A 24,970-nucleotide genomic window follows, 5' to 3' on the forward strand; every position below is an offset into this window, starting at 1 on the left:
GTGGTGCATTAAAATCAGCATTTGGTGCATTAAAATCAGCATGTAATATATGTTAGGTGTTGGTTTCATTTGGTTATATTTTTATATTTTAGATATTTATATTATTATTCCCATTATTATTTTATTCATTTATTCATTTTTTAATTATTAAAGATATACATTATGTCACAGTCACATGGACTTTCAGTTTGTTTGTTTGCATTGTCACGTGTTCCTTTGTTCTGTTTCCCGCCACATTCCGTCACCATGGACACCCATTGGACCACGCCCCCTTGTTAACCTGTTTAGCTTGTTTGTGTCAGTGTATTTAAGTTCCTGTCTGTGTTCAGTTGTTTGTCGGGTCTCGTTTTGTATTTGGATATGTTTGGTGTATGCTCTACTCTGGATTCTGTGTTTCTCCCTGTGGATTATCTAGTAAAGACTTATTATACGTTACTCTTCCTCGTCGTGTGCTTTGTACACCAGCAAACGTAACACATTATACCATTACCGTCCTTATATCAAGCAAAACATCATCTCATCATAATTTCAGTACTGCTAAATGTTTCTGTAATATAACAACAATGTCAATAATAATTATAATAATGAAAATACTCACATTACTAAAACCTTGTATAAATATGTATAATAACAAATGATTAAACAGGATGAGTGTGTCAGATTTGTAATAGTTGAAGGAGGTCTGATCTGGAGTGTTGTGGTTCTGATATACAGTTGTAATGAGATGAAAAATATTCTAAAGAGATGTAGTCTATGAGCAAATTTTTCCAGTGCGTTATGTGAATAGTGTTTCTGGATTTCCAGTTCAAGATGGCGATGGTTAGGGCTACAAGAAGCATCCTTTTGTTTGTTATTTCCTGATTGAGAGTTGATAGATCGCCCAGTAGACAGAGGGAGGGGGATAATGGGATGTGGCAGCCTATGAGGCGGGATAGGAATTCAGTGACGTCTTTCCAAAAGTGTTTAATGGGTGGGCAGTGCCATGTGGCGTGGATATATGTGTCCGGGCAGTTTTGTGAGCAGTGTGAGCAAATTTCTGATGTGAATCCCATTTTAGACAGCCTTTCCCCAGTGTAGTGTGTTCTACTGTATGAGTTGAAGGTTGGCGTTTTTAGTCATGGAATAAATATTTTTACAAATTTGAGTCCAGAAGTCGGTATCAGGAGCAATCGAAAGGTCTTCTTCACCATTTAATTGTTGGTAAAGTTATGGTTTTATTTGAATTAGTTATAATTTTGTATATTTTGGAAAGTAATTTTTTCGGAGAGGATATATTAACTAAATCTGCTAATGCGGTAGGAAGGTGAAAATTGATAGTTCTATTGTTGATTTTGGAAAACACAGCTGATTTGAGTTGCAGATAATTCAAGAATTGATTGCTCCCGATACCGTACTCCTGGACTAAGTAGGAAAATGAAACGAAGTTGTTAGACTGAAAAATGTGATTTATATGTGTGATGCCCTTTTGTGCCCATTTATTGAAATTAAGTGTTTTTTGTTACTTGTGAAATCAGGGTTGTTCCAGAGTGGGGTGAGTTTAGATGGGGCCTGATTGGAGTTTGTGATTTGATGATATTTCCAGCAGGCTGTCAGAGCAGAGGCTATTGTCAGTGCTTTGAAACATGGGTGGCGTTTAATGGACTGACTAAAGAATGGGATGTCTGATATGTGCAAGTTTTCGCAGAGTGATTGTTCTATGTCTAGCCATATAATGTCTGATTGAGTGGAGTGAATCCATTTATATATGTACTGAAGTTGGTTTGCTAGTGAGTAATGGTAAAAATGCGGTGCTTCTAATCCTCCTAAGGATTTGGGTTTTTGTAACGTGCTTAATTTTATCCGAGGTGGTTTATTTTTCCAGTAGAATCGGGTAATGATGGAGTCTAAAGATTTGAACCAATTGAGAGAGGGTTGGGTTGGGATCATTGAGAATAAATAGTTTATTTTTGGAAGTACTGTCATTTTGATTATAGCTATTCTGCCCTGGATGGAAAGTGGTAAGTTGTGCCAGCGGTGAAGGTCGTCTTCTATTGTTTTCAGTAGAGGAGTGAAGTTGAGTCCAGTCAGCTCTGACAGCCTGGAGGAAACCCTAACACCTGAATAAGTGATGTGGCCTGTGCATAGAGGAATGGGTGATACCTGGGCTACCACATCACATTTGGTTTGATGTAATGGAAGAATTGCGGATTTATTCCAATGTATTGCATAATCTGATATTGTAGAGTATAAATCAATGGTTTTAATTATTTCTTGCAGAGATGATTGAGGATTTTGCAGAAAGAGTAAAATGTCATCAGCATATAAACTGATCTTATGTTGTGTTTGGGGTGTGTGGATTCCTCTGATGAGGGTTCTGACGGACGGCTGCTGCTAAGGGTTCAATGAAGATGGAGAGAGTGGGCATCCTTGCCTAGTCCCCCTGTGCAGTGTGAAGCTTTGTGATGTTAGTCCATTGGTTGTGACTGTGGCAGATGGTGCTGTGTATAAAATTTTAACCCAATTAATAAACGACTCACCAAAGCCAAATTTTGTGGTGAATAAAAATTTCCAATTGACTCTGTCAAAAGCTTTTTCTGCATCTAAAGTGACTATAATGGTGTTTTCCTGTGGTATTGATGAATAATGGATTAAATCGTATAGTCTGCGTGTGTTGTTGGATGCCTGCCTACCTTTAATAAAACCAGTCTGATCCGGGTGGATTATGAATGGGATAATTTTTTCAATTCTATGTGCAAGAACTTTACTGATTATTTTGATGTCTACGTTGATGAGAGATATAGTACGGTAGTTTGACGGAAGGGTTGGGTCTTTATTAGGTTTAGGGATAAGTGAAGTAGTGCACCGGTAATCTTGAATTTTCTTTTATTTCCGTTACTGCTCTGATGAATAATGGAGATAAAATGGAGCAGAAATGTTTATAGAACTCAGCAGGGAAGCCATCGGGTCCTGGTGCTTTATTGTTTGGCATTCGACTGAAGGCAATATGGAGTTCTTTTTCTATGATTGGTTCATCCAGTGCGCTGATTTGTTCGGTGTTGAGTTTTGGGAGTTGAATATTATTGAAAAATGAATTAATATCGTCTTGTCTTGTGTTATTATCAGATGAATAGAGTTTAGCATAAAAGTTTCGAAATATTGTATTTATTCCTTGTGGAGAGTTAGTAGGCTTCCCTGCTGAGTCCTTAATAGTTGCAATTGTTACTTTTTCTCTGTTTCTTTTAATCTGATTGGCCAAATATTTACTGGATTTGTTGCTATGATGGTAGGTTTCTTGACGGAGTCTATGAATTAGAAATTGAGTTTTTTTATTTATGATTTCGTTTAGCAGGAATTTTTGTTTTCTTAATTCATTATATATTACTTCTGTTGGGTTATTTGCATGTAATATTTCAAGTTCTTTTATTTTATTTTCTAGTCTGATTTCTTCTTGTTTTTCTATTTTTTTTTATTTATTTTTTTTTATGGACGGAGAATGAAATGATTTTACCTCGTAATACTGCTTTGCCTGTTTCCCAAAGTAATGAAGCTGATAACTTTGGCGAGTCGTTTATTTCTAGGAAGGATGTCCACTCTCTTTTAAGATAACTGTCAAACTCTGGGTCTTTAAGGAGTGATATGTTAAAGCGCCATCTACTGATGTGTTTATGTAAATTAGCTGGATTCCATATGAATGTTACTAGGGCATGGTCACTGATGCTGATGGAGTGGATTTTGTGCTCAGAGATATTTGGTAAGATTGAATTGCTAGTTAGGAAAAAAGTCTATGCGAGAGTAGCTGTGATGAACTGGTGAGTAAAATGTATATTCTCTGTCAGATGGATGTTGTAGCCTCCAACCATCGCCGAAGGCCAAAATCTCTCATGGACTGTATTATTGTGTCAGTGGATTACAAGTGTCTTTTATTACTTGTGGATCTGTCAAGTGATGGGTCAATTACGGTATTAAAATCTCCTCCTATAATTACCGGGCCGTAGGAAAGATTTGAAATGGAAGAAAAACAAGTGTGGAAAAAGTCAGGGTTATCTGAATTTGGGCCGTAAATGTTGGCAATTGTTACTGGGTTATTGTTAATTGTTATGTTTATGATAATAAACTGTCCTTCTGGGTCTGAAATAGTTGTATTATGAACAAATTGAATGTTTTTGCTTGCTTATTATTGTTAGTTTGATTTCATATCAATTTACACACTCTGTTTTCTCTGAATTCTGAGCATATCTTGAGTCAAACCCGTCTGTCACAGGACAGATCACAGTCTAATAGAGCTGATTTCAGTCATAAGTCAGTTTTGAGCACATGTGTAGTTCCTGTGTTTGTCCTCTGTGTGTCAGTAGTGTGTGAAAGTGTGTGAAAGTGTGTGAGCAGCTGCAGTATCAGTTCAGTCACTTAGTGATGGGATTTATGGCTCTTTGAGGGGATCCGGATCTTCGCGATCCGTTCCTTTCAAAGAGCCGTTCAAAAGAACGGCTCTTTTGGCTCTTTTTAAATATTTAGTCAGTTTTAAGAAGCCAGCTTGGGGGCATCTCAGTTTATCCTGGAAATAATCACTGGGAGGAATGATGAGGTGAGATTTGTAGTCAAATAATTAAAACTCGGATATCACACACCAATATCTGAGTTTGAATTATTCTGAAATATTGATTATTACCTCATTTGTCATGTGTGGACTATATTCCATAGGGTTGCACAAATCCCTCTGCTTAGAGAGTGACATCACTATTTTGGATTTACCTTTAGTACAAAGTGTGTGTGTGTGTGTGTGTGTGTGTGTGTGTGTGTAAAGCTACGTTGACTTTTGTTATTCATACAATACCTACTCACAAATAAACATCAAAAACAAAGCCGGCTACAATGAATTTCTGTGCAAAACAGCTTTTACTACAAACACTTCCACACAAGAACATTGTTATCACACAAGAACATTTTGATAGAAAACAAAAAATATTTAAAGTAGATAAAATTAGAATAAATAAAATGGAAATGTCTACATACTACATACTATTACTACTGTAAACTTTGCAAATAGGACATCAGCCCCTTCAACTTCCGCTCCTACCCAATGACAGAGGAACGCAGGGTTTTTTTCCACTGGAGTACTCACGTGAAGGATGCGTGCTCAACTAATAACTAATATCTGCGCTGGGTGCGCCCCTCCCCCTATAACTGTTCTGTCTCGCGGAGGAGCTCATTTGTGTGCATCTGTGTGAAACACGCATAGGAAAAAAGAACGACAGAAAGAACGGCTCCCCTCCAGCCGCGACTCGGCTCCCATCGTTCATGTTTATGAGCCGTTCAAAAGAATCGGTTCGTTCGCGAACGTCACAACTCTACAGTCACTGTGACTCTGACTGACGGAGGTTTTTGTACGACTCTTTATCACTGTGTGAACATCCATTTACTGTTGATGTAGTGATAACTCGGACAGTAATAATGTCCAGCATCTTCAGTCTGGACTCCACTGATGGTCAGAGTGAAATCACTGTTAGATCCACTGCCACTGAATCTAGATGGAGTTCCTGACTGGAGGGTTTTTGCACTATAAATCAGGAGTTTAGGAGTTTCTCCAGGTTTCTGTAAGTACCAGCCAAGACACTGTCCACTACACCAGGAGACTGGATCACTATTAAATTTACAGTTTACAGTGACTGATTGTCCAGTTTGAGAGAGCAGCTCTGAGGGAGTTTGAGTCACTGTCACCTGACCAACAGATTCTGACAAGAGAGAAAGATTAGAAATCACAAACACGTTTACAACCATATATCTTCACAACACATAAAAATAACAAGTAAATAATGTCTGTAATCTTTACTGACACAAACCTCGACATAATACTGCCAGCGTCCAGATCAATATGGTGCTGAAAGTCATTTTTGTTGGTTGAGTGTGTGTGAAAGTGTGTGAAAGTGTGTGAGCAGCTGCAGTATCAGTTCAGTCACTGTGACTCTGACTGACGGAGGTTTTTGTACGACTCTTTATCACTGTGTGAACACCCAGCCACTGTGTAAACCCTGACAGTAATAATGTCCAGCATCTTCAGTCTGGACTCCACTGATGGTCAGAGTTAAATCACTGTTAGATCCACTGCCACTGAATCTAGATGGAGTTCCTGACTGGAGGGTGCTTGCTAAATATATCAGGAGTTTAGGAGCTTCTCCAGGTTTCTGTAAGTACCAGGCTAAAGGCTGATTACCCCAACCCTGGTAAACTTCAGTACTGGTTTTACAGGACATGGTAAATGTGTCTCCTGGACGAACAGATTTCACTGCAGGCGTCTGAGTGGCTGTCACTTCACCAGCTGATTCTACATCATGAAAAATGAATAAACATTCAGAATTCAGTATTTACTGAAAGACAATATTTCAAGCACTGAAGATTAGAGTATGTTTAACTTCAGATTTCCTCACCTGTGAAACAGTAGCTAGTGAACATCCAGATGAAGATGGTGATGAAGCTCATGGTTGCTGTTGGTTCAGATTCTCATTGTTCAAACTCACAGAGCTTTAAAACCTCCTGAAGCTTGTGCTGCGATGCAAATAATCTCTATGTAAATCTGGGAAATGGTTTAGACAGAAGAGGCACATAAAACATAACAGTGTTTAGGATCTTTTCTCATGTTATGAGTCAGAAACATCGATTCAATTGTCTGAAGATTCAGGCTTTCTGATGATTCAAATGACAGAGTTGCATTACTAAGAGAAACAAGTATGTCACTGTGAACTTCATTAGAGGGCAAAGGTCACTCCAGAGGTCACAGGTCATCAGAATCTATTAAAATCTAACAATGCATTGAGAACTGCATGATAGCTTTTCTGAGCCAGTAGTTATGATAATGTTATCCTATGAATAATATATTCATTATTAACTTGATAAACTTGGAGGGGGGGTGAAGTCACTACTTGAAAAACTTCAAGAACATATAATAGGATTTTTCTTTGTTTTTTTTGTTTTTTTTTAATTTGCTAACATTCATTGTTTTTTAATATATTGATTGCAATATTTTCTGACATTTTCAATTATTTCTTATAATACATAATTGTGTCCATAATTCTTTGGTAAATTGAAATATTAAAAGTTTGATGATATGGACAAAATAATTCTAATTTTGTAGGCGTCATCATCAGACAAGGAGAAAGATTTGAAAAATTCATAATTTGAATTTACATTTGCTGATAATTATGATTATGATTAACATTAATAATGATCATTTAAATTTGTTTTCTACATATAAATCATCAGTTTGTGGACAATATTTTTAAAATCAGTTTGAGATTAAACTGAACCTTATTCAGAAAAGATGAAATGACTGTAATATTTGCTGTATATCATGTCTGCTTCAGAGAACTGATTTATATTTATTCATATATCTTATACTTCATATATTTAGTAGCAGTGAATATTTTATTTGAACTGAGAATATTGAAATTTAAATGCAGGATCATTACTATGTGGTTTATGAAAGAAAGCAGTGATGTGGAATTTCTGTCAGTTTTGAGCACATGTGTAGTTCCTGTGTTTGTCCTCTGTGTGTCAGTAGTGTGTGAAAGTGTGTGAAAGTGTGTGAGCAGCTGCAGTATCAGTTCAGTCACTGTGACTCTGACTGACGGAGGTTTTTGTACGACTCTTTATCACTGTGTGAACACATATTCACTGTTGATGTAGTTGTAGTAGAAACTCTGACAGTAGTAATGTCCAGCATCTTCAGTCTGGACTCCACTGATGGTCAAAGTGTAATCACTGTTAGATCTACTGCCACTGAATCTAGATGGAGTTCCTGACTGGAGGGTGTTTGTTTCATAAATCAGGAGTTTAGGAGCTTCTCCAGGTTTCTGTAAGTACCAGCTAAGAGTGGCTGGATCACTGTTAAATTTACAGGTCACAGTGACTGATTGTCCAGTTTGAGAGAGCAGCTCTGAGGGAGTTTGAGTCACTGTCACCCAGCCAACAGATTCTGACAAGAGAGAAAGATTAGAAATCACAAACACTTTTACATTCATATATCTTCACAACACATAAAAATAACAAGTAAATAATGTCTGTAATCTTTACTGACACAAACCTCGACATAATACTGCCAGCGTCCAGATCAATATGGTGCTGAAAGTCATTTTTGTTGGTTGTAGGTTCAGTTCTAGTGAAAAACAGTTGTTGATCATGTTTGATGTTTGACAGAGTTATAAACACATGCAGAGCACTGAAGCGTGTGTCGCTCATGTAAAACACTCTCTCTATGCAAACGCTTCAGCAGTGACAGGTTTAAGATGGTTTAATGTGCTTTCATTGAGACTTCAGAAACATGTTAATAATCCAGAGCCCCCTTTTTTTTCAGAAAATCTGCACAACTTTAATTGTGAATTTGCTGCTGTACAACAGTTCAATACACAAGAAGCTTAAAATTTAGACACAATATTAACAGTTACTTGGTCTGTTTTTGTACGGCCAACTGAAAATATTTGCAAAAAAAACACAGTGTGACTCACAATAGTTCCTGAATGAAATAGTGTTTTGAATGAATCATTTGAGTGAATGAATCAATTATTCACCCATGAAGACTGTTCCTTGTTTCCAAAGACATAATGGGTGCTTCTCAATACTAAAAATTGATGCTTCCTCATTTCCTCACTCCTCCATCCTCCAGCCCGTGACCCAGAAACCGATCAAACACCTCAAGGAGGCGAGGAATAAGGGGCGAGGAACCTTCCTGAGGAGTCATGAGTGAAGATACACAGGTCAAGTCAAGTCAAGTCAAATTTATTTATATAGCGCTTTTACAATTGGTAATTGTTTCAAAGCAGCTTTACATATTAGAAGCACAGAAAAAAGGGAAGTGGTTAAAAATAAGCTGTACAAACAAGCGTGGTAATATGTAACATATACAAGATGGTGCTACATTAAGCCAATGTCGGCTGACTCCCAGGGGTGGAAAAAACCCCCTAGGAGAAAAACCCAGCGTGCTAACACTGGGAAAAAAGTCCCAGGAGGGAAAAAACCCCTTGGAAGATATATATAATATATGTAAATGGATATGGAGATCAAAATCTGAATTATACATTTTTATTATAGAGATTAAAAATAGATTATATATAAATATATGTAAGCGGATACGGGGATTAAAAAATCTGAATTATAGATGCAGCCAGAACTGGATCTGTAGGCCCATTGTCTCCTGGGCTACGTTGTAGTCAGGTCCAGACACAGGTTCTCCATCTGATCTGGATACGGCCTGGATCCAGCACCCGGCAAACCTCAGGATAAGCAGAGAGACTGATATTAGCGTAGATGCCATTCTTATTCTGATGTACAGGTATATCTAGTGTTATAGGAAACACTAATTATTGCAGCGTAACAATCCTTTAACGGATTTGAAAAATGTTAATGTATTGATAATGTGTTATGTGTATGCAAGAGCAAAGAGATGTGTTTTTAGTCTAGATTTAAACTGACAGAGTGTGTCTGCTTCCCGAACAATGCTAGGAAGATTGTTCCAGAGTTTAGGTGCTAAATAGGAAAAGGATCTGCCGCCTTCAGTTGATTTTGATATTCTGGGTATTATCAACTGGCCTGAATTCGCAATAAACGTGAAGGACTATAATGCATTAAGAGCTCACTTAGGTACTGGGGAGCTAAACCATTTAGAGCTTTATAAGTAAGTAGCAAGATTTTAAAATCTATACGATGTTTAATAGGGAGCCAATGTAATGTTGACAGAACTGGGCTAATATGGTCATACTTTCTGGTTCTAGTAAGAACTCTAGCTGCCGCATTTTGGACCAACTGTAGTCTGTTTAAAAGCCGAGCAGAACAACCACCCAGTAGAGCGTTACAATAATCTAGTCTTGAGGTCATGAATGCATGAACCAACTGTTCCGCATTTGTCATTGAGAGCATATGTCGTAATTTAGATATATTTTTTAGATGGAAGAAGGCGGTTTTACAGATACTAGAAACATGACTTTCAAATGAAAGATTGGTGAATGAATCACCTTCCCTCGCATCCTGAGGGGGTGGAGCTAAGACGCGAGGAAAAGAAGTGAGAGGAGGTAATGAGGATGCAAAAATAATAAATGAGAAGAACCCTATGGCTGTGTCCCAATTCAGAGGCTGCATCCTTCAAAGGCCACATTCAGAGGTCAGTTGCGTCTCTGCTGTGCGACGAAGGCTCCTTCAAATGTGTCCTTCATTTCCTGTGAAATGAAATATACAAAGATGCTCTGCGTCTGAAATCGAATACTTCCCTATATAGTAGGTGAAAAACAGTACACCAACATGTTATGTCCGAATACATAGTATTTGAAAAACTCTAGGCGAAAAGTCCCTGGATGACCTACTACTTCCAGCGAGATTCTGCGGTGTTTAATCAATGGACACTTTACTATCCCATGAGGCCACGGGAGAGGATTTATGAATGGAGGTGAAGTGACGCAACTGACGCTGGTAGGTCACATGATAATGACAACATGGCGAATGTAGTACTTCTGGATTAAATTAATACTACACATATAAAACATACTTTTTGAATGATCGCAAAATAAGTTTAAATTCAAATGTAGTGTAAGGCCCGCCCAATCGGCCCGATGGCAGTTTTCCACCGGGCGGGGAAGGTTTCTTGCGCATTCGGTCTTTTCAGTGTGGCAAAGAAATTTAATTCCAAGTAAACTTTTATCTGACTCCATTTTATTATGACCTCGAATTTAGTTTAGAATGTCAATTGATTATTGGTCATTTGTATAACAATTTAGCTATACATTTGATTACTCTATTTAACTCTTTACTCTTTTTTGTACGCGTTCATTCGGATTCCTAAAACGCTTTGAGTCTCGCACCGGCCGGGCATACGATCTCATACGCACAATCTCGTCAGTCTTGGTCATTAGACAGAGGCGAGGACTAATATTCTAGAGGCCGTACCCACTCTGCTCATTCTAGAATACGTTTATTTAGTCCCCATAGATCTGAACACACCGAATTAAGGTAAGATTACTTTTAACTAGGGGCCATGACCATTACCATAAAATCAGGCTGACCAATTTAGCTTCCTCTAGTGGTAACTTTACATAATCACGCAGTGGTTTACCCACAGACACTTAGAATAATCTCACCATAACCAGAGGTTGAGGCCCATCCTGTTTAGATTGATCTAGCAACACTCTGTTGCTCTAAAAGGAAAAAACCCATTATTAGCCTACACAGTCTAAGTATACTTAACTAATGCCAATGTGCTAGTCGGAGCTCTAAAATATCAGCTGGTGTGCCCCACTGCTCCACCTAAACTGTACTTTAGTCCGTTACTAACCTGAGCGTAGATTTGTGGGGTTATGGACTTAACGTAATCTACTGGAGTCAATAATTTCAGAGTAAGTCAGAATAAAGTCAAATGTGACAATTTATTAGTCAGGTAAATGTATCATGCCAATTACATAATCATCTCAAAGATGATCAATACAAACATCAAATGCTCAGAAACAGAGTAAAAGATGAATACCTGACATTAGAAAAATGCACATTGCAATGTGGGCTCATCTGCACAGGATCGAGCCCTGAGCCTCCTGCAACATCTCTTTAAATACTCAGACCAAGACAGAAACTTCTTTCAAATGGAAACATGACTTCACAATGGTAATTTGCATTAATCAGGGTCCCAGACTGAGTAGTTTACACCTTTTAGGGACACACCCATTACAGAGAGCAAAATATCTCTAAAGTCTTTAAACCTTTATTACTTTCTGGTTTACTTCTATGGGAATGAGACCCTTGTACCAGTCGCACTGAGACATTTCAAATGATACCAAACATGTATAGTATTGTATGATAACTGTTCACATTGAACCATATAGATTTTGGGTGAATTTCAGGTCATCTCCGTATGTAGAGAGAAGAGATGGGGGAAGAGGGGGTGAAGGAAGGGAAATGTAGATTAAGGCATTGCTGAGGTGTGATCGACTCAGTGTGATTGCGTCTCGAATGGGGACGCTAATTTTGCAAGAGAGAGTTCAAATGTTAATTTCCTTTGTTTTCTCAAAGAGTGGCCCTTTCTTGGTCCAGACACTCTGGCATCAGTCTTACAGGAGCATGAAAACACCTGCAGATACATGATGAAAAAACAAGAACATGTGGCCAAATTATGAACCTCACAGATAAAAGAATATATAAATGTATTTTTTTTGAGGTGCACATGCATGACAAACACATTTATAGTTATTTTGAGTGTTTCTCCCAGCCAGTACAGATATGTGGGGCCCAGATGGGTGTCACCTGGGCTGTCTAACTGGCGCCCAGCCGATTTTGTCCACAGTTTCCATGGAGGCCCCACATGGGTTAGTCCAGATTAACTGAACACTGCTCAGTGTGCACACTACAGGCTGTTAAATGTAACACAGAAACATGCTGGAGTTAATGAGATAATTAGGTGATAACGAGCAGAATCACAGAAGGACAGAGAAACAACAAGAACTATGACTTCAGCCACAGCCTTCGATGAAATCAACTGAAGATAAAAGACATTAAATCTCTCAAGATCTGATTAAACATCTCCACAAACAGCATTACCAGCTTCACTTACATGAATTACAACATAAATTCAGTTAAAAGTTTAAAATAAATTCTTATCTTGATTATCAGTTAAAACTTGGTGTCAGTCAGTAAATAAAACACAAAATACATGCTTAAATAAATACATGTGTAGTTTAGTCCATAAATAATGCATTTATATTTTTAATTAGTAGAGTTATGCATATATAATTGCATAAATATGAATGCATGCATACATAAACAAATAAAGTAATTATTCCAGAGGCTTAGATATGTATCCTTCTTATTTTTCAGTGCAGATATAGACTGTTTTCTGTGAATGTACAAGATTTCAGATTCATTAGTGAAATAATGAGAAGAATAATAAAGTGCAAGTAAACAGTGAAACTATTCACACTACAGACCAGTGTGTTTATAATGAAGACAATACATTAAAATAATACAGCAGTTTGCAAAATCAAGCAGCACAATGAGCTGTTTTATACATCTGAAAATAAGTGTAAGCGGATCATACCGGAAGACACACACTGAATTTAAAAATGATGTTAAACATAAGGTGGCGTCATAGAGGCCCATTCGACCGCTCCGGACACATCAACACAACGGTCAACATGACGCTGTTCATCACTCACACTTACAAATCAATGACTTTCATCAAAAATATCACAGCATTGTGCAGCACATAAACCACTGAGCTTTAAACTCCAGACGGACAGAGGAAAACCTTTCAGAGGTGAGGATGTGCTGGTTTGTGTTTTTGTATAACTCAATATGTAAAATCACATTAATGATCAACTAAATGCTGTGAAAATAGCAGCTAATGTCTATTGCATATATAGATATTCATATGTGAATGAGGTTATGAAGGGAATGAGGCAGTAGAGGGCGATACTGATTATTCCTTAAATATCTGCCACACATCTTCCTCTTGGAGCTCGTGGACATGCTGGAAATCACTAGAATGAGAGTTGAGGTCTGGACTGTGTTCTGATAGAGGACTGTGTGTGTTCATCAAGTGGAAGTTGATTTGATTGTTTTGCTGCTTGAGGTTTCTGCAACTATTTATGAGTGTTTGATGTTTTTATACTTGTGATTTATGTCAGTATTGTTGTTCTTTTGTATAATAACCACACCTTGATCCACATGTTGATCCATATCTCAAATAAAAGCAACTAATGGAACTTTGTGTTTTATAATCGATGCCCCACAGTGATTTTCTATTTAACTAGTTCTCATGAAACTTTATTACAGAGGTTGCAGATGCAGTCAGGAGTTCACTTGCTCTCCAGTGTTCACGGACCAGATCTGACTGATCCAATATGGTGGACGACTCACATGTAGATCTCAATCATGTCACTGATCTATAAGAGCACAAAATCTCAAGGCAGATATACATTTTCCACAACATTTTTAGTCTAAAGAGGGTATGAATATGAGGAAATTTAACAGTGACACTGATGGACTTTGTCTAGTTGTTTCTCTCATCAAATGCTTTGAATTCTGACCTCAATAATTTATTAAAAAAAGCTTAATTTAGATGATTTTATTTCTGATGTTTGTGTGACGATGTTGTTTCAGATCCTCCTTTGAGCAGCTGCAGTATCAGTTCAGTCACTGTGACTCTGACTGACGGAGGTTTTTGTACGACTCTTTATCACTGTGTGAACACATATTGACTGTTGATGTAGTGATAACTCTGACAGTAATAATGTCCAGCATCTTCAGTCTGGACTCCACTGATGGTCAGAGTGAAATCACTGTTAGATCCACTGCCACTGAATCTAGATGGAGTTCCTGACTCAAGTTTTTTTGCATAACGAATCATGAGTTTAGGAGCTTCTCCAGGTTTCTGTAAGTACCAGAATAAAGCTTCATCCCCATCACTATATCTGTACACATTACTGCTGGTTCTACAGTTGATGTTCACAGTTTGTCCTGGTTGAGCTGCTGTCATTGAGGGACTCTGAGTGACGGTGATCTGTCCTCTACACTCTGAAACACACAACAAGAAGAAAATCAACTCAAAACTTTGACAATATACTTGAAGAAATGAATTGATATCAAACTTGTGCTCCACAAACCTTGAGCAAACGCTGTGAGAGTCCAGATGAAGATGATGATGAAGGTCATGTTGATGAAGATTGTTGTGTGTGTCAGTGATGAAGTGTTAAACTCACAGCACTATAAACACTCTCAGAGCACTGAAGCATCTGATCAATATGCAAATGAACTCATTCTGTATTTAAATGAGGCTCTAAATGAAGGTTCAGGAGGAGCTCGTTCATCTCATCCTGTCAATCACAACATCAAATATAAGTGTGAACTTTAAAAATTTAGCTGAATATTAACAAATAATGATGTACATTGATAAATCATTTATAATAAATACTGCAACATTCCAGAAAAAACAATAATTGTCCATTTTGATTTCTCAGTGACTTTAAACACAGAGAGGTGAATGATGTATTTTCTCTTGTTTGGACGTCAACACACTCAAAGCTTCTTAGTTTATCAGTATTTTCCATGAGATTTATTTGATTCCACATGGAAGTCTCTTTGTTTTGGTGTTGAGGAACTGGTTTGGTCCTTCTTAGGCTGATTTTTACCATCAATCACAACAGTCGCTGGTAAAATGTACGCTAATGTGACTGTAGGATGTTCGTTAAAATAAACTGAATCCATTTTTCTCTGACATCAGGATCCTTCAGCAGCTTATGCAAAGATGATGTTTTTCCACAGACAGGAACAGCACAACGTCTTTGTGACATCACAATCTTGTTATTATATCATAAACATCTCGGCCTACTTTAGATCCACTCGCTGCTCATCGACTGAACACCAGTGGGCGGGGCCAATGATGCGATGATGTAGAAGTATGTGTTGTTTTGCTCTACAGGCAGTCGTATGCAAATGATTGTGCCCATGTGACGTCATACGCACCTCTGTTCCAAACTAATCTTTTTTACAGCTTGATTATATATGATTTTTTATTGACGACGAGGACGTTTTAAGTTATGGAACTTGCAGGATGTAATAATGATACAAAGACTCTTATATGCCAAAAGACCAAGAATAATTTCTCATGTCATGAACCCTTTAAACAGCGAGTGTAAAAGATCATATTCTTCTGTGGTGTATCCACAATTAACCACTAGTGAAAATGGCCTCCGGCGCTGTGTCAGATGTTACTGAGACAAAATGCAGAAGTGATCCTGCAGAGAGTTGGTACATCAAGATGGCTGCTTCTGTTTTGAGCTCTGCAGTATTTTCACTGTTTTTGTTTGTCCTGTTTTGTCCTCCTTTACTGCAGAACAACCCATTATGTCTATATAAAATGACAGGAACCATCTTTGGAAAAAATTATTTGAGGTGCAATTTCATTGTTTAGTTTGTCTCACGTCTCATTTGATTACATGGAGAAGGCGGGGTTTATGATCTATACTGCATCCATCCATCGAGATGCTTTGGCTTCACTTTTCAGGACTTGTGCTGCACATTTGGGTGGAGTAATGTAGGGAATAGTGAAGGGTTCAAACAGAGAAGAGGTTCTTCTCAGAGTCTTGAAGGGATATTTAACCTAAAAATCTCTTATTCTCCTTCATATGCATGTTCCAAACCTGTATGATTTTCATTTCTACTGCATAATTTTGAAAAATGTCTTAATTTTTGTTTGAATGCATGCATTGTGAATATGTGGTGCTCATGGGACCAATGACCAACAGGGGGAAGCAAAAACCATTAATCAGGAACAGAGAAGATAAAAGTTTGTAAATGTAAAACAAAGCCAAAGACTGAGTTCTAAATATTTTAGTGGTTAGAATTTGCTTTATGTGAATGAATGAGTGCAAATATGATTTTCATGATGACAGATGACTGGAAAAGTCATGGAAATTCATTGATCAAAAGATGAGGAGAACCTACTGAATACTACGAAGTATAAACCTGAAAGTAATCTTTGCAAACGATAGTATGTGACGTTGTTGTTTTCACACGACCTCATCTGAAATCTGTTTAAATTAAGCCATAAAAGAAATTGTGGATTTAATTACTTCAAGATCATTTGATTAGATTGTTCACTTTCTCAATCTGTTTTCCTGATGTGTGGTATAGGCTTTTTACTGAACATGAACAGATTATGTTCAGTCATTTTGTTCATTTTGTTTATTTGAATAGAGTTAAATTCAATATTTCTTTTTCCTATAGTCAAAATCTCTGAACACATTCACATACCCAATCTTTGTCATATGCTAAATGTGGCCAAAGATAAATTATTAGAAACAGAAATTAGTCCATCAGGTCCATTTTGTCTGGTTTCAGATGTGTTTGATCTGCTGACTTGACTTGATGAAAGTTTATGAGAGAGAAAACGTTTGTAGAAGAATGTTTAGATCTGTGTGTTTGAAAACCTTCTGCTGTTGAGTGTGTGTGAAAGTGTGTGAAAGTGTGTGAGCAGCTGCAGTATCAGTTCAGTCACTGTGACTCTGACTGACGGAGGTTTTTGTATGACTCTTTATCACTGTGTGATCACTGGACCAGTGTGGAAACTCAGACAGTAATAATGTCCAGCATCTTCAGTCTGGACTCCACTGATGGTCAGAGTGAAATCACTGTTAGATCCACTGCCACTGAATCTAGATGGAGTTCCTGACTGGAGGCTGTTTGTTCCATAAATCCAGAGTTTAGGAGCTTCTCCAGGTTTCTGTAAGTACCAGCTGAAAAAATATGTTCCGGAATAACTGGCCACATCTGTGCTGGTTTTACAGTTGATGTTCACAGTTTGTCCTGGTTGAGCTGCTGTCATTGAGGGACTCTGAGTGACGGTGATCTGTCCTCTACACTCTGAAACACACAACAAGAAGAAAATCAACTCAAAACTTTGACAATATACTTGAAGAAATGAATTGATATCAAACTTGTGCTCCACAAACCTTGAGCAAACGCTGTGAGAGTCCAGATGAAGATGATGATGAAGGTCATGTTGATGAAGATTGTTGTGTGTGTCAGTGATGAAGTGTTAAACTCACAGCACTATAAACACTCTCAGAGCACTGAAGCATCTGATCAAAATGCAAACACACTCCAGATCATTTACCTGAAGACAGTCACTCATTAGTGAAGTGAACATCTAGTAAAAATCAGTCTTTTTCATATCATTCAATCTTCTAATAGACAAACTGTTACAAATCATTCAGTTCAATTCTGAATCATCAAGACCAACTTTAGTATATTAATCTGAATATCTGCTGTGAGATATTTAGAAACCAAACTGGATGTTGGCAGTAAGTAAATCATCAGATATTAATATTAATATTTTTAATACAACAGCTGACTCTTAAATACTTTGTAGCACTTTATAGAAATGAAGCACTTTCAGCTTGTTCATATTTTTAAACATTTTTTTATGCAGTTACACATTGAATGTTTGTCAGTAAACACTGTAAAGATGATTTTCTTTATTTTCATTGGATCTTTGTTTTCATTCTGAACTAGTAACAATCATTTCTGTCATTTCTACTTGATTTTATGAATTTTCAGCTCTTTTTTCCTCACAGATAATTCAAAAATTATAAATGGTTAAAAGTGAAAGAAAAAACACCAGGTTGGTATTTTGGCACCACTTGACAACAATTAAACTTAAAATGTCAATGTTAGTGTGTTGATGTTTTTACTAAAGCTGTTTTAAAGGTGCAAATTGATCGATTTTTTAATAGTCGATTGTTAAATGAACTTTAATATTTCCAAACTGCAAATTATGTTCATTATTGTATTTTCTCTTAATGAAGCAGCTCTATTGGATACATCAAGAGAAAAAAGGTTCATATTTGAGGAAATTTACTTTAAAGTTATCATGGATGAGACACACAATGTTTCCTTTGTGATTTTAAACAAAGTTTTACCCACAATTTTAAATGTTGTTGTCTTGAATTCCTGCATTTTTTTGTGGTGATTCAAAACTCCATGATAGATTATTTTTATATCATAATTAATATTTACCATAATGTGAACGTTATTTTCTCTTTTCAAGTGTAGGAGTTTGTGAGCATTAATGTGTTTATGGAATAATTTGATTTTTTTCTTCATGTTGTTTCTCTCGCTGTTGGAGAATTTCTCCCAGTTTTCTCTCGAATCCTAAAGGAAAGCCGCTGGTCAGTGTGATTTCTGTGTGAGCGTCAGCGCAGAGATCTCCTCTCTGAACACAGCGACACTGGTGTGTGTGGCCAACAAGGGCTTCCCGTCAGACTGGAGCCTGAGCTGAAGGTGGACGGGAGCAGCAGGTCTCAGGAGAGCAGCGCTGGGCTCCTGGAGAAGGACGGTCTGTACAGCTGGAGCAGCAGCAGGAGTGGATGGAGACACTGTGAGGACACACGGAGCGGCCGGCCTGTGTGAGGAGACGGCAGTGTTCAGAGGAGATCTGCTGCTCTTCTCACTCATGGAGACCAACAGTGTGTTTCTCTGCAGCACATGAGGGACTCGTTCATTCTCCATCAGCTTCAGTCGCTTCATCTGCATCTGCTTTCTGACTTTCACACAAGACTATGTGTGTGACTTTATTAAACTTCAGTCATTAAATGAAATACAATTGTGTCTTTGAGCTCTTCTTTGTGTCATTTTTGTTTCGGGTCTTTCATTGGATCAGGGCTTTAGCTCATATTTCATAAATAAACTTCACTCAATGGAGCATGAAAACACCTGCAGATACATGATGAAACAAGAACATGCGGCTAAATTATGAACCTCACAGATATAGTGTTAGATACATTTATTAAGATAAAGTGTTAAAATACTTAACGTGAAAAACTGAAGTTAATTTCAGTTTGTTCAGTAGTGTGTGAAAGTGTGTGAAAGTGTGTGAGCAGCTGCAGTATCAGTTCAGTCACTGTGACTCTGACTGACGGAGGTTTTTGTACGACTCTTTATCACTGTGTGAACACATTACCACTGTGATAACTCTGACAGTAATAATGTCCAGCATCTTCAGTCTGGACTCCACTGATGGTCAGAGTGAAATCACTGTTAGATCCACTGCCACTGAATCTAGATGGAGTTCCTGACTGGAGGGTGTTTGCTAAATAAATCAGGAGTTTAGGAGCTTCTCCAGGTTTCTGTAAGTACCAGTGTAGAGGTTGATTACTCCAACCCTGATAGACGTCAGGACTGGTTTTACAGGATACAGTAACTGAGTCTCCTGGACGAACAGATTTCACTGCAGGCGTCTGAGTGACTGTCACTTCACCTCTTGATTCTACATCAAGAAGAATTCAGAATTAAATATTTTGACAATATTTCTAGCACAAATAATCAGTTCTAATAGAGTTTGTTTAACTTCAGATTTCCTCACCTGTGAAACAGTAGATAGTTAATATCCAGATGAAGATGGTGATGAAGCTCATGGTTGCTGTTGGTTCAGATTCTCAGTGTTATAAAGTTCTTATAAAAACAGAGTTATAAATCCTCCTGAAGCTTGTGCTGCGATGCAAATAATCTCTATGTAAATCTGTGTAAGGATTACAACAGATAATGCAAATAAAACTAACAGTGTTTAGGATCTTTTCTCATGTTATGATTCAGAAACATGGAATTATGAGTTTAGAGGCTTTCTGAGGATTTTCTGAAGTTGCATCACTATCAGAAACAAGTACATCACTGTGAGGGCAAAGGTCATTCCAGAGGTCACAGGTCATCAAAACTTAAAATTGCTTTAATAATTAAAACTTGCTTTGAGAAACACATGATTATTTAAATCCCATACTTAGGATATCTAATGTGTGATTAATACATACATACATACATACATTTTCTGAATTATTTAATTTTTTTTTTTAAACTTTGATTTGTTATTTGTTTACAGTTATATTCTTATTTTTCATGCATCAAGAGACATTTAGAGATGATGAGGCTGTTTCTGTGAAAGTCACTTCAGTCCAATAATCATTATTTAATGTTGAGAAGAGCTGCTGTTGAGTCTCATATCAGTGTGTGTGAGTGTCGTTCGTCTCTTTCTCTGCTGGAGTTTGTGTTCATTTGAGTGTGACGGAGGTTTTTGTACGACGCTTTCACTAGAATGAAGCACTGTGGTGGACTTTCGGTGGAGGAACTGAACTGACCATCAGTAAGTCTCTAAAATTCTCTAAAAATGTTCATATATAATTGTTTTGTTTTTAGATTATTCAAACAAGCATTTTGCAACAAGGTTTTAAAAAGTATAAAATAGTTTGAAAAAATGTAACTGCAATATTTCATAGTAAATTTAATAGTTTCATAGTTTCTTTAAATTTGTCTTCTGTTTCACAATTACATATTTATATTTAGTGATATTTCATGATATATTTTTTTTTCATTGCAAGGCATATTTTATGTTGCTTTTATAATATTTATTTCTTTTTACAAGAGTAATTTCAGATATTATAATAACTAACATTGTTTGTTTTTTAATATATTGATTGCAATATTTTCTGACATTTTCAATTATTTCTTAAAATACATAATTGTGTCCATAATTTTGGTAAATTTAATAATTCAGAAATTTTGTAATGCATGAAAGAAAAGTTTGATGATACGGACAAAATAATTTAGTTTTGTAGGCGTCATCATCAGACAAAGAGAAAGATTTGGAAAAATTCATAATTTTATCTTACATTTGCTGATAATTATGATTGTGAGTGTCTTAAGTTAATAATGAAATTATCATTAAAATTTGTTTTCTACATATAAATCATCAGTTTGTTTGTGGACAATGTTTTTAAAATCAGTTTGAGATTAAACTGAACCTTATTCAGAAAAGATGAAATGACTGTAATATTTGCTGTATATCATGTCTGCTTCAGAGAACTGATTTATATTTATTCATATATCTTATACTTCATATATTTAGTAGCAGTGAATATTTTATTTGAACTGAGAATATTGAAATTTAAATGCAGGATCATTACTATGTGGTTTATGAAAGAAAGCAGTGATGTGGGATTTCTGTAAAGATGAAATGATTGTGATTTTTCCTCCATTACTGTGTGTGACATCTGACTAATTGATGATCTAAAGACGTTGGTGTTGTTTGTGTGTGTTTGTGCAGCTGGTCCCGCAGTGAAGCCCTCCGTGTCTCTGCTGCCGCCCTCTTCTCTGCAGATCTCTGGAGACTCAGCCGCACTGCTCTGCCTGCTCAGCTCTTACTCTCCACAGGGGGCGACGGTGAGCTGGACGCTGGACGGGTCAGAGGTCACCGAGGGCGTTCAGACCAGCGCAGAGAGCGAGCGGGACGGACGCTACAGCCGCAGCAGCGTCCTGAGCCTCAGCAAAGCACGCTGGGAAGGCGCGGATCGCTTCGTCTGCAGAGTAAGACATGACGGAGCTGATCACGAGGCCTCGTTCCTCAAGAGCTCCCAGTGCTGATGTTTCTCCGGTCCAGACGAGCCGTATCCGAGCGTCCGGCAGGATTCACAGCAGTCACGTGATTTACAGCTCAATACTGAAGCAGTCTTTCAATGTGCTGCCATTGCTGTTCATTCAATAAAGCTTCTGAACGCGTTACATTTGTGTCCGACTGCATCATTGATCAGTGTGTCGTTCATTCAAAGTCCTGCACTAAAGTTTCAGCTGCTTTTGATTGATTGTAATAGTTGAGAACAGCTGCATTTAGCAGGAAATGTCAAATGAAGCTCTTGGGGTTTGAACATGGTCACTGGAGACGGAGCTGCTCTATTCTGAGAGGATCACAATCACTAAACCTGCCAATGCAAATGTGATTTTCACCTCAAACTCACAGTTTCACTCTTTGATTGGTTCAACGCTCTCAACTGGAACACTTTCACTTCTGCTCATGAGAAATGAGTTATGAGTAATACATTTATAAACAGCTTTAGATGAAGGAGCTGCTTGAAAAACATCTGCATGTTACTGATACACCATGACTTTAGTGTAGTTTAATGTACAAAAACAAAACAACATATGACGCCATTATTGTTAGTTTGATTTCATATCAATTTACACACTCTGTTTTCTCTGATTCTGAGCATATCTGAGTCAAACCCGTCTGTCACAGGACAGATCACAGTCTAATAGAGCTGATTTCAGTCATAAGTCAGTTTTGAGCACATGTGTAGTTCCTGTGTTTGTCCTCTGTGTGTCAGTAGTGTGTGAAAGTGTGTGAAAGTGTGTGAGCAGCTGCAGTATCAGTTCAGTCACTGTGACTCTGACTGACGGAGGTTTTTGTTCGACTCTTTATCACTGTGTGAACACATTACCACTGTGATAACTCTGACAGTAATAATGTCCAGCATCTTCAGTCTGGACTCCACTGATGGTCAGAGTGAAATCACTGTTAGATCCACTGCCACTGAATCTAGATGGAGTTCCTGACTGGAGGGTGTTTGCATAATAAATCAGGAGTTTAGGAGCTTCTCCAGGTTTCTGTAAGTACCAGGCTAAATACTCCCCATTACTATCCTTGTACACATCACTGCTAGTTTTACAGTGTATTATAAGTGTTTGTCCTGGTTGAGCTGCTGTCATTGAGGGACTCTGAGTGACGGTGATCTGTCCTCTACACTCTGAAACACACAACAAGAAGAAAATCAACTCAAAAGTTTGACAATATACTTGAAGAAATGAATTGATATCAAACTTGTGCTCCACAAACCTTGAGCAAACGCTGTGAGAGTCCAGATGAAGATGATGATGAAGGTCATGTTGATGAAGATTGTTGTGTGTGTCAGTGATGAAGTGTTAAACTCACAGCACTATAAACACTCTCAGAGCACTGAAGCATCTGATCAATATGCAAACACACTCCAGATCATTTACCTGAAGACAGTCACTCATTAACAGACACAAAATACAATTACTGAAGTGAAGTGAATATATAGATTAAAAATAATCCTTCTAATAGCCAACATGTTGTAAATTGTATTAGATCATTCAGTCCAGAATAAATCTGCAAGATTTAGTATATTAACCTGAATCTGTGAGACTTTAATTATATTTTTTACTGTAGTTGGATTGAAACATCACTGTTAATGGCCAAATTTACACCAAATCCATGTGTGTTCCTGCAGTTTCTGAACAGACATGAGGATCATCACACACAAGTCTCTGTCAATCACTGAATCAACTGAGTTTGATTGTGAGTCACATGATAGAAACATCTTCACTTTTAGAAATATTTATGAAATAAATGTAAAAATATATGGTGACATGCATATATCTGGTCTTTAATTTTAAAATTATTTTTTATATCATTGTTAATTCTTCCATACATAGATATTTATATCAATTCTATTCATTATCATCTGCTCTGAAGTTGAGGAATGTGTTTATATGATGCTGTTAATATCTGCATTATGAGGGATGAACTTAATAAATCAATAAATCAATAGACTTATTAAACTGATCAAGCAGAACATGTTTATGACGCTGATGATGATTCAGTTTCGAAAGAAGAATAAAGATAAATTATAAATGCAGAAAATCAAAAAATGTAAAGGGAAGACTGGAAAAATATCCACTGAAGTGAAGATCAAAAGTGACTGAATTTCAAAGAATGTAATAGGATAACAGGAGACAAAAATGACTTTTGAAAAATCACAATCAAAAAGGTAAAAAATTGATTCAGCTCAACAAATATGATGTTCAATAAGATCATACTGAGTTTTTCTTCACTGTTGAGTGTGTGTGAAAGTGTGTGAAAGTGTGTGAAAGTGTGTGAGCAGCTGCAGTATCAGTTCAGTCACTGTGACTCTGACTGACGGAGGTTTTTGTACGACTCTTTATCACTGTGTGAACACATATTGACTGTTGATTTCATGGTAACTCTGACAGTAATAATGTCCAGCATCTTCAGTCTGGACTCCACTGATGGTCAGAGTGAAATCTGTCCCACCTCGTGCTCCATTTCCACTGAATCGACTGGAAATGGTACCATATCGATCATTTACCCCAGTAATGATGAGTTTAGGAGCTTCTCCATGTTTCTGCTGATACCAAGCTAAACCCCAGCTATATATCCCAGGATCAGTTTTACACTCTATTTTGGCGTTTTGTCCTTCAGAAACAGTCACAGCTTCAGGCTGAGTCACAGTGATTCCTCTGGATGCTGTCGACAACAACATTAATGTGTTTAATCAGATGAAATGAACATTAAAGACTCAGAAATGACGAGCTTTCACGTCTGTTACCTGGAATAAAAGCTGCCAGAATCCAGATGAAGCTGCTGAAGAGATTCATGGTGTTTGTTGGGTTTGTACCGTGGTAAACAGCAGTGTGTTATAAAGTGTTTGAGTCTGAACGCTATAAACACTCGGAGCGCTGAAGCATGAGCCGATGCAAAGTGACTCTCTGAGCAAAAACCCTGCTGGAGTAAAACACACGTGAAAATGAGCACATGCAGATGAAACTGATCAGTTTTGAGGCTTTAAATGTGTTTTATTCTCATGATCCGACAGACGAGTGTTTTCAC

General features: G+C 37.4%; 1 long non-coding RNA gene and 5 gene segments (V, D, J or C); 1 reads left to right on the forward strand and 5 right to left on the reverse strand.

Moving 5' to 3' along the window:
• Positions 1 to 4,223: 4,223 nt before the first annotated feature.
• On the reverse strand, positions 4,224 to 5,939 carry LOC125277413. The segment is given in 2 exon segments: positions 4,224 to 5,708; positions 5,817 to 5,939. Coding segments are annotated over 2 exon segments (384 nt in total).
• A 33-nt stretch (positions 5,940 to 5,972) lies between these two features.
• On the reverse strand, positions 5,973 to 8,102 carry LOC125276385. The segment is given in 4 exon segments: positions 5,973 to 6,298; positions 6,402 to 6,473; positions 7,856 to 7,945; positions 8,054 to 8,102. Coding segments are annotated over 4 exon segments (537 nt in total).
• Positions 8,103 to 14,050: 5,948 nt separating this feature from the next.
• On the reverse strand, positions 14,051 to 17,608 carry LOC125277410. The segment is given in 2 exon segments: positions 14,051 to 14,514; positions 17,451 to 17,608. Coding segments are annotated over 2 exon segments (387 nt in total).
• A 1,707-nt stretch (positions 17,609 to 19,315) lies between these two features.
• Positions 19,316 to 19,925, reverse strand: LOC125277420. The segment is given in 2 exon segments: positions 19,316 to 19,765; positions 19,862 to 19,925. Coding segments are annotated over 2 exon segments (378 nt in total).
• Positions 19,926 to 19,959: 34 nt separating this feature from the next.
• LOC125277423 lies at positions 19,960 to 22,047 on the forward strand. The gene is made up of 2 exons (XR_007186899.1): positions 19,960 to 20,632; positions 21,593 to 22,047. It is a non-coding gene; the product is annotated as an uncharacterized LOC125277423 (long non-coding RNA).
• A 1,184-nt stretch (positions 22,048 to 23,231) lies between these two features.
• On the reverse strand, positions 23,232 to 24,882 carry LOC125277416. The segment is given in 2 exon segments: positions 23,232 to 24,607; positions 24,690 to 24,882. Coding segments are annotated over 2 exon segments (372 nt in total).
• Positions 24,883 to 24,970: the final 88 nt, after the last annotated feature.

The sequence above is a fragment of the Megalobrama amblycephala genome, linkage group LG10 (genome assembly GCF_018812025.1).
Source record: "Megalobrama amblycephala isolate DHTTF-2021 linkage group LG10, ASM1881202v1, whole genome shotgun sequence".
Lineage (NCBI taxonomy): Eukaryota > Metazoa > Chordata > Actinopteri > Cypriniformes > Xenocyprididae > Megalobrama > Megalobrama amblycephala.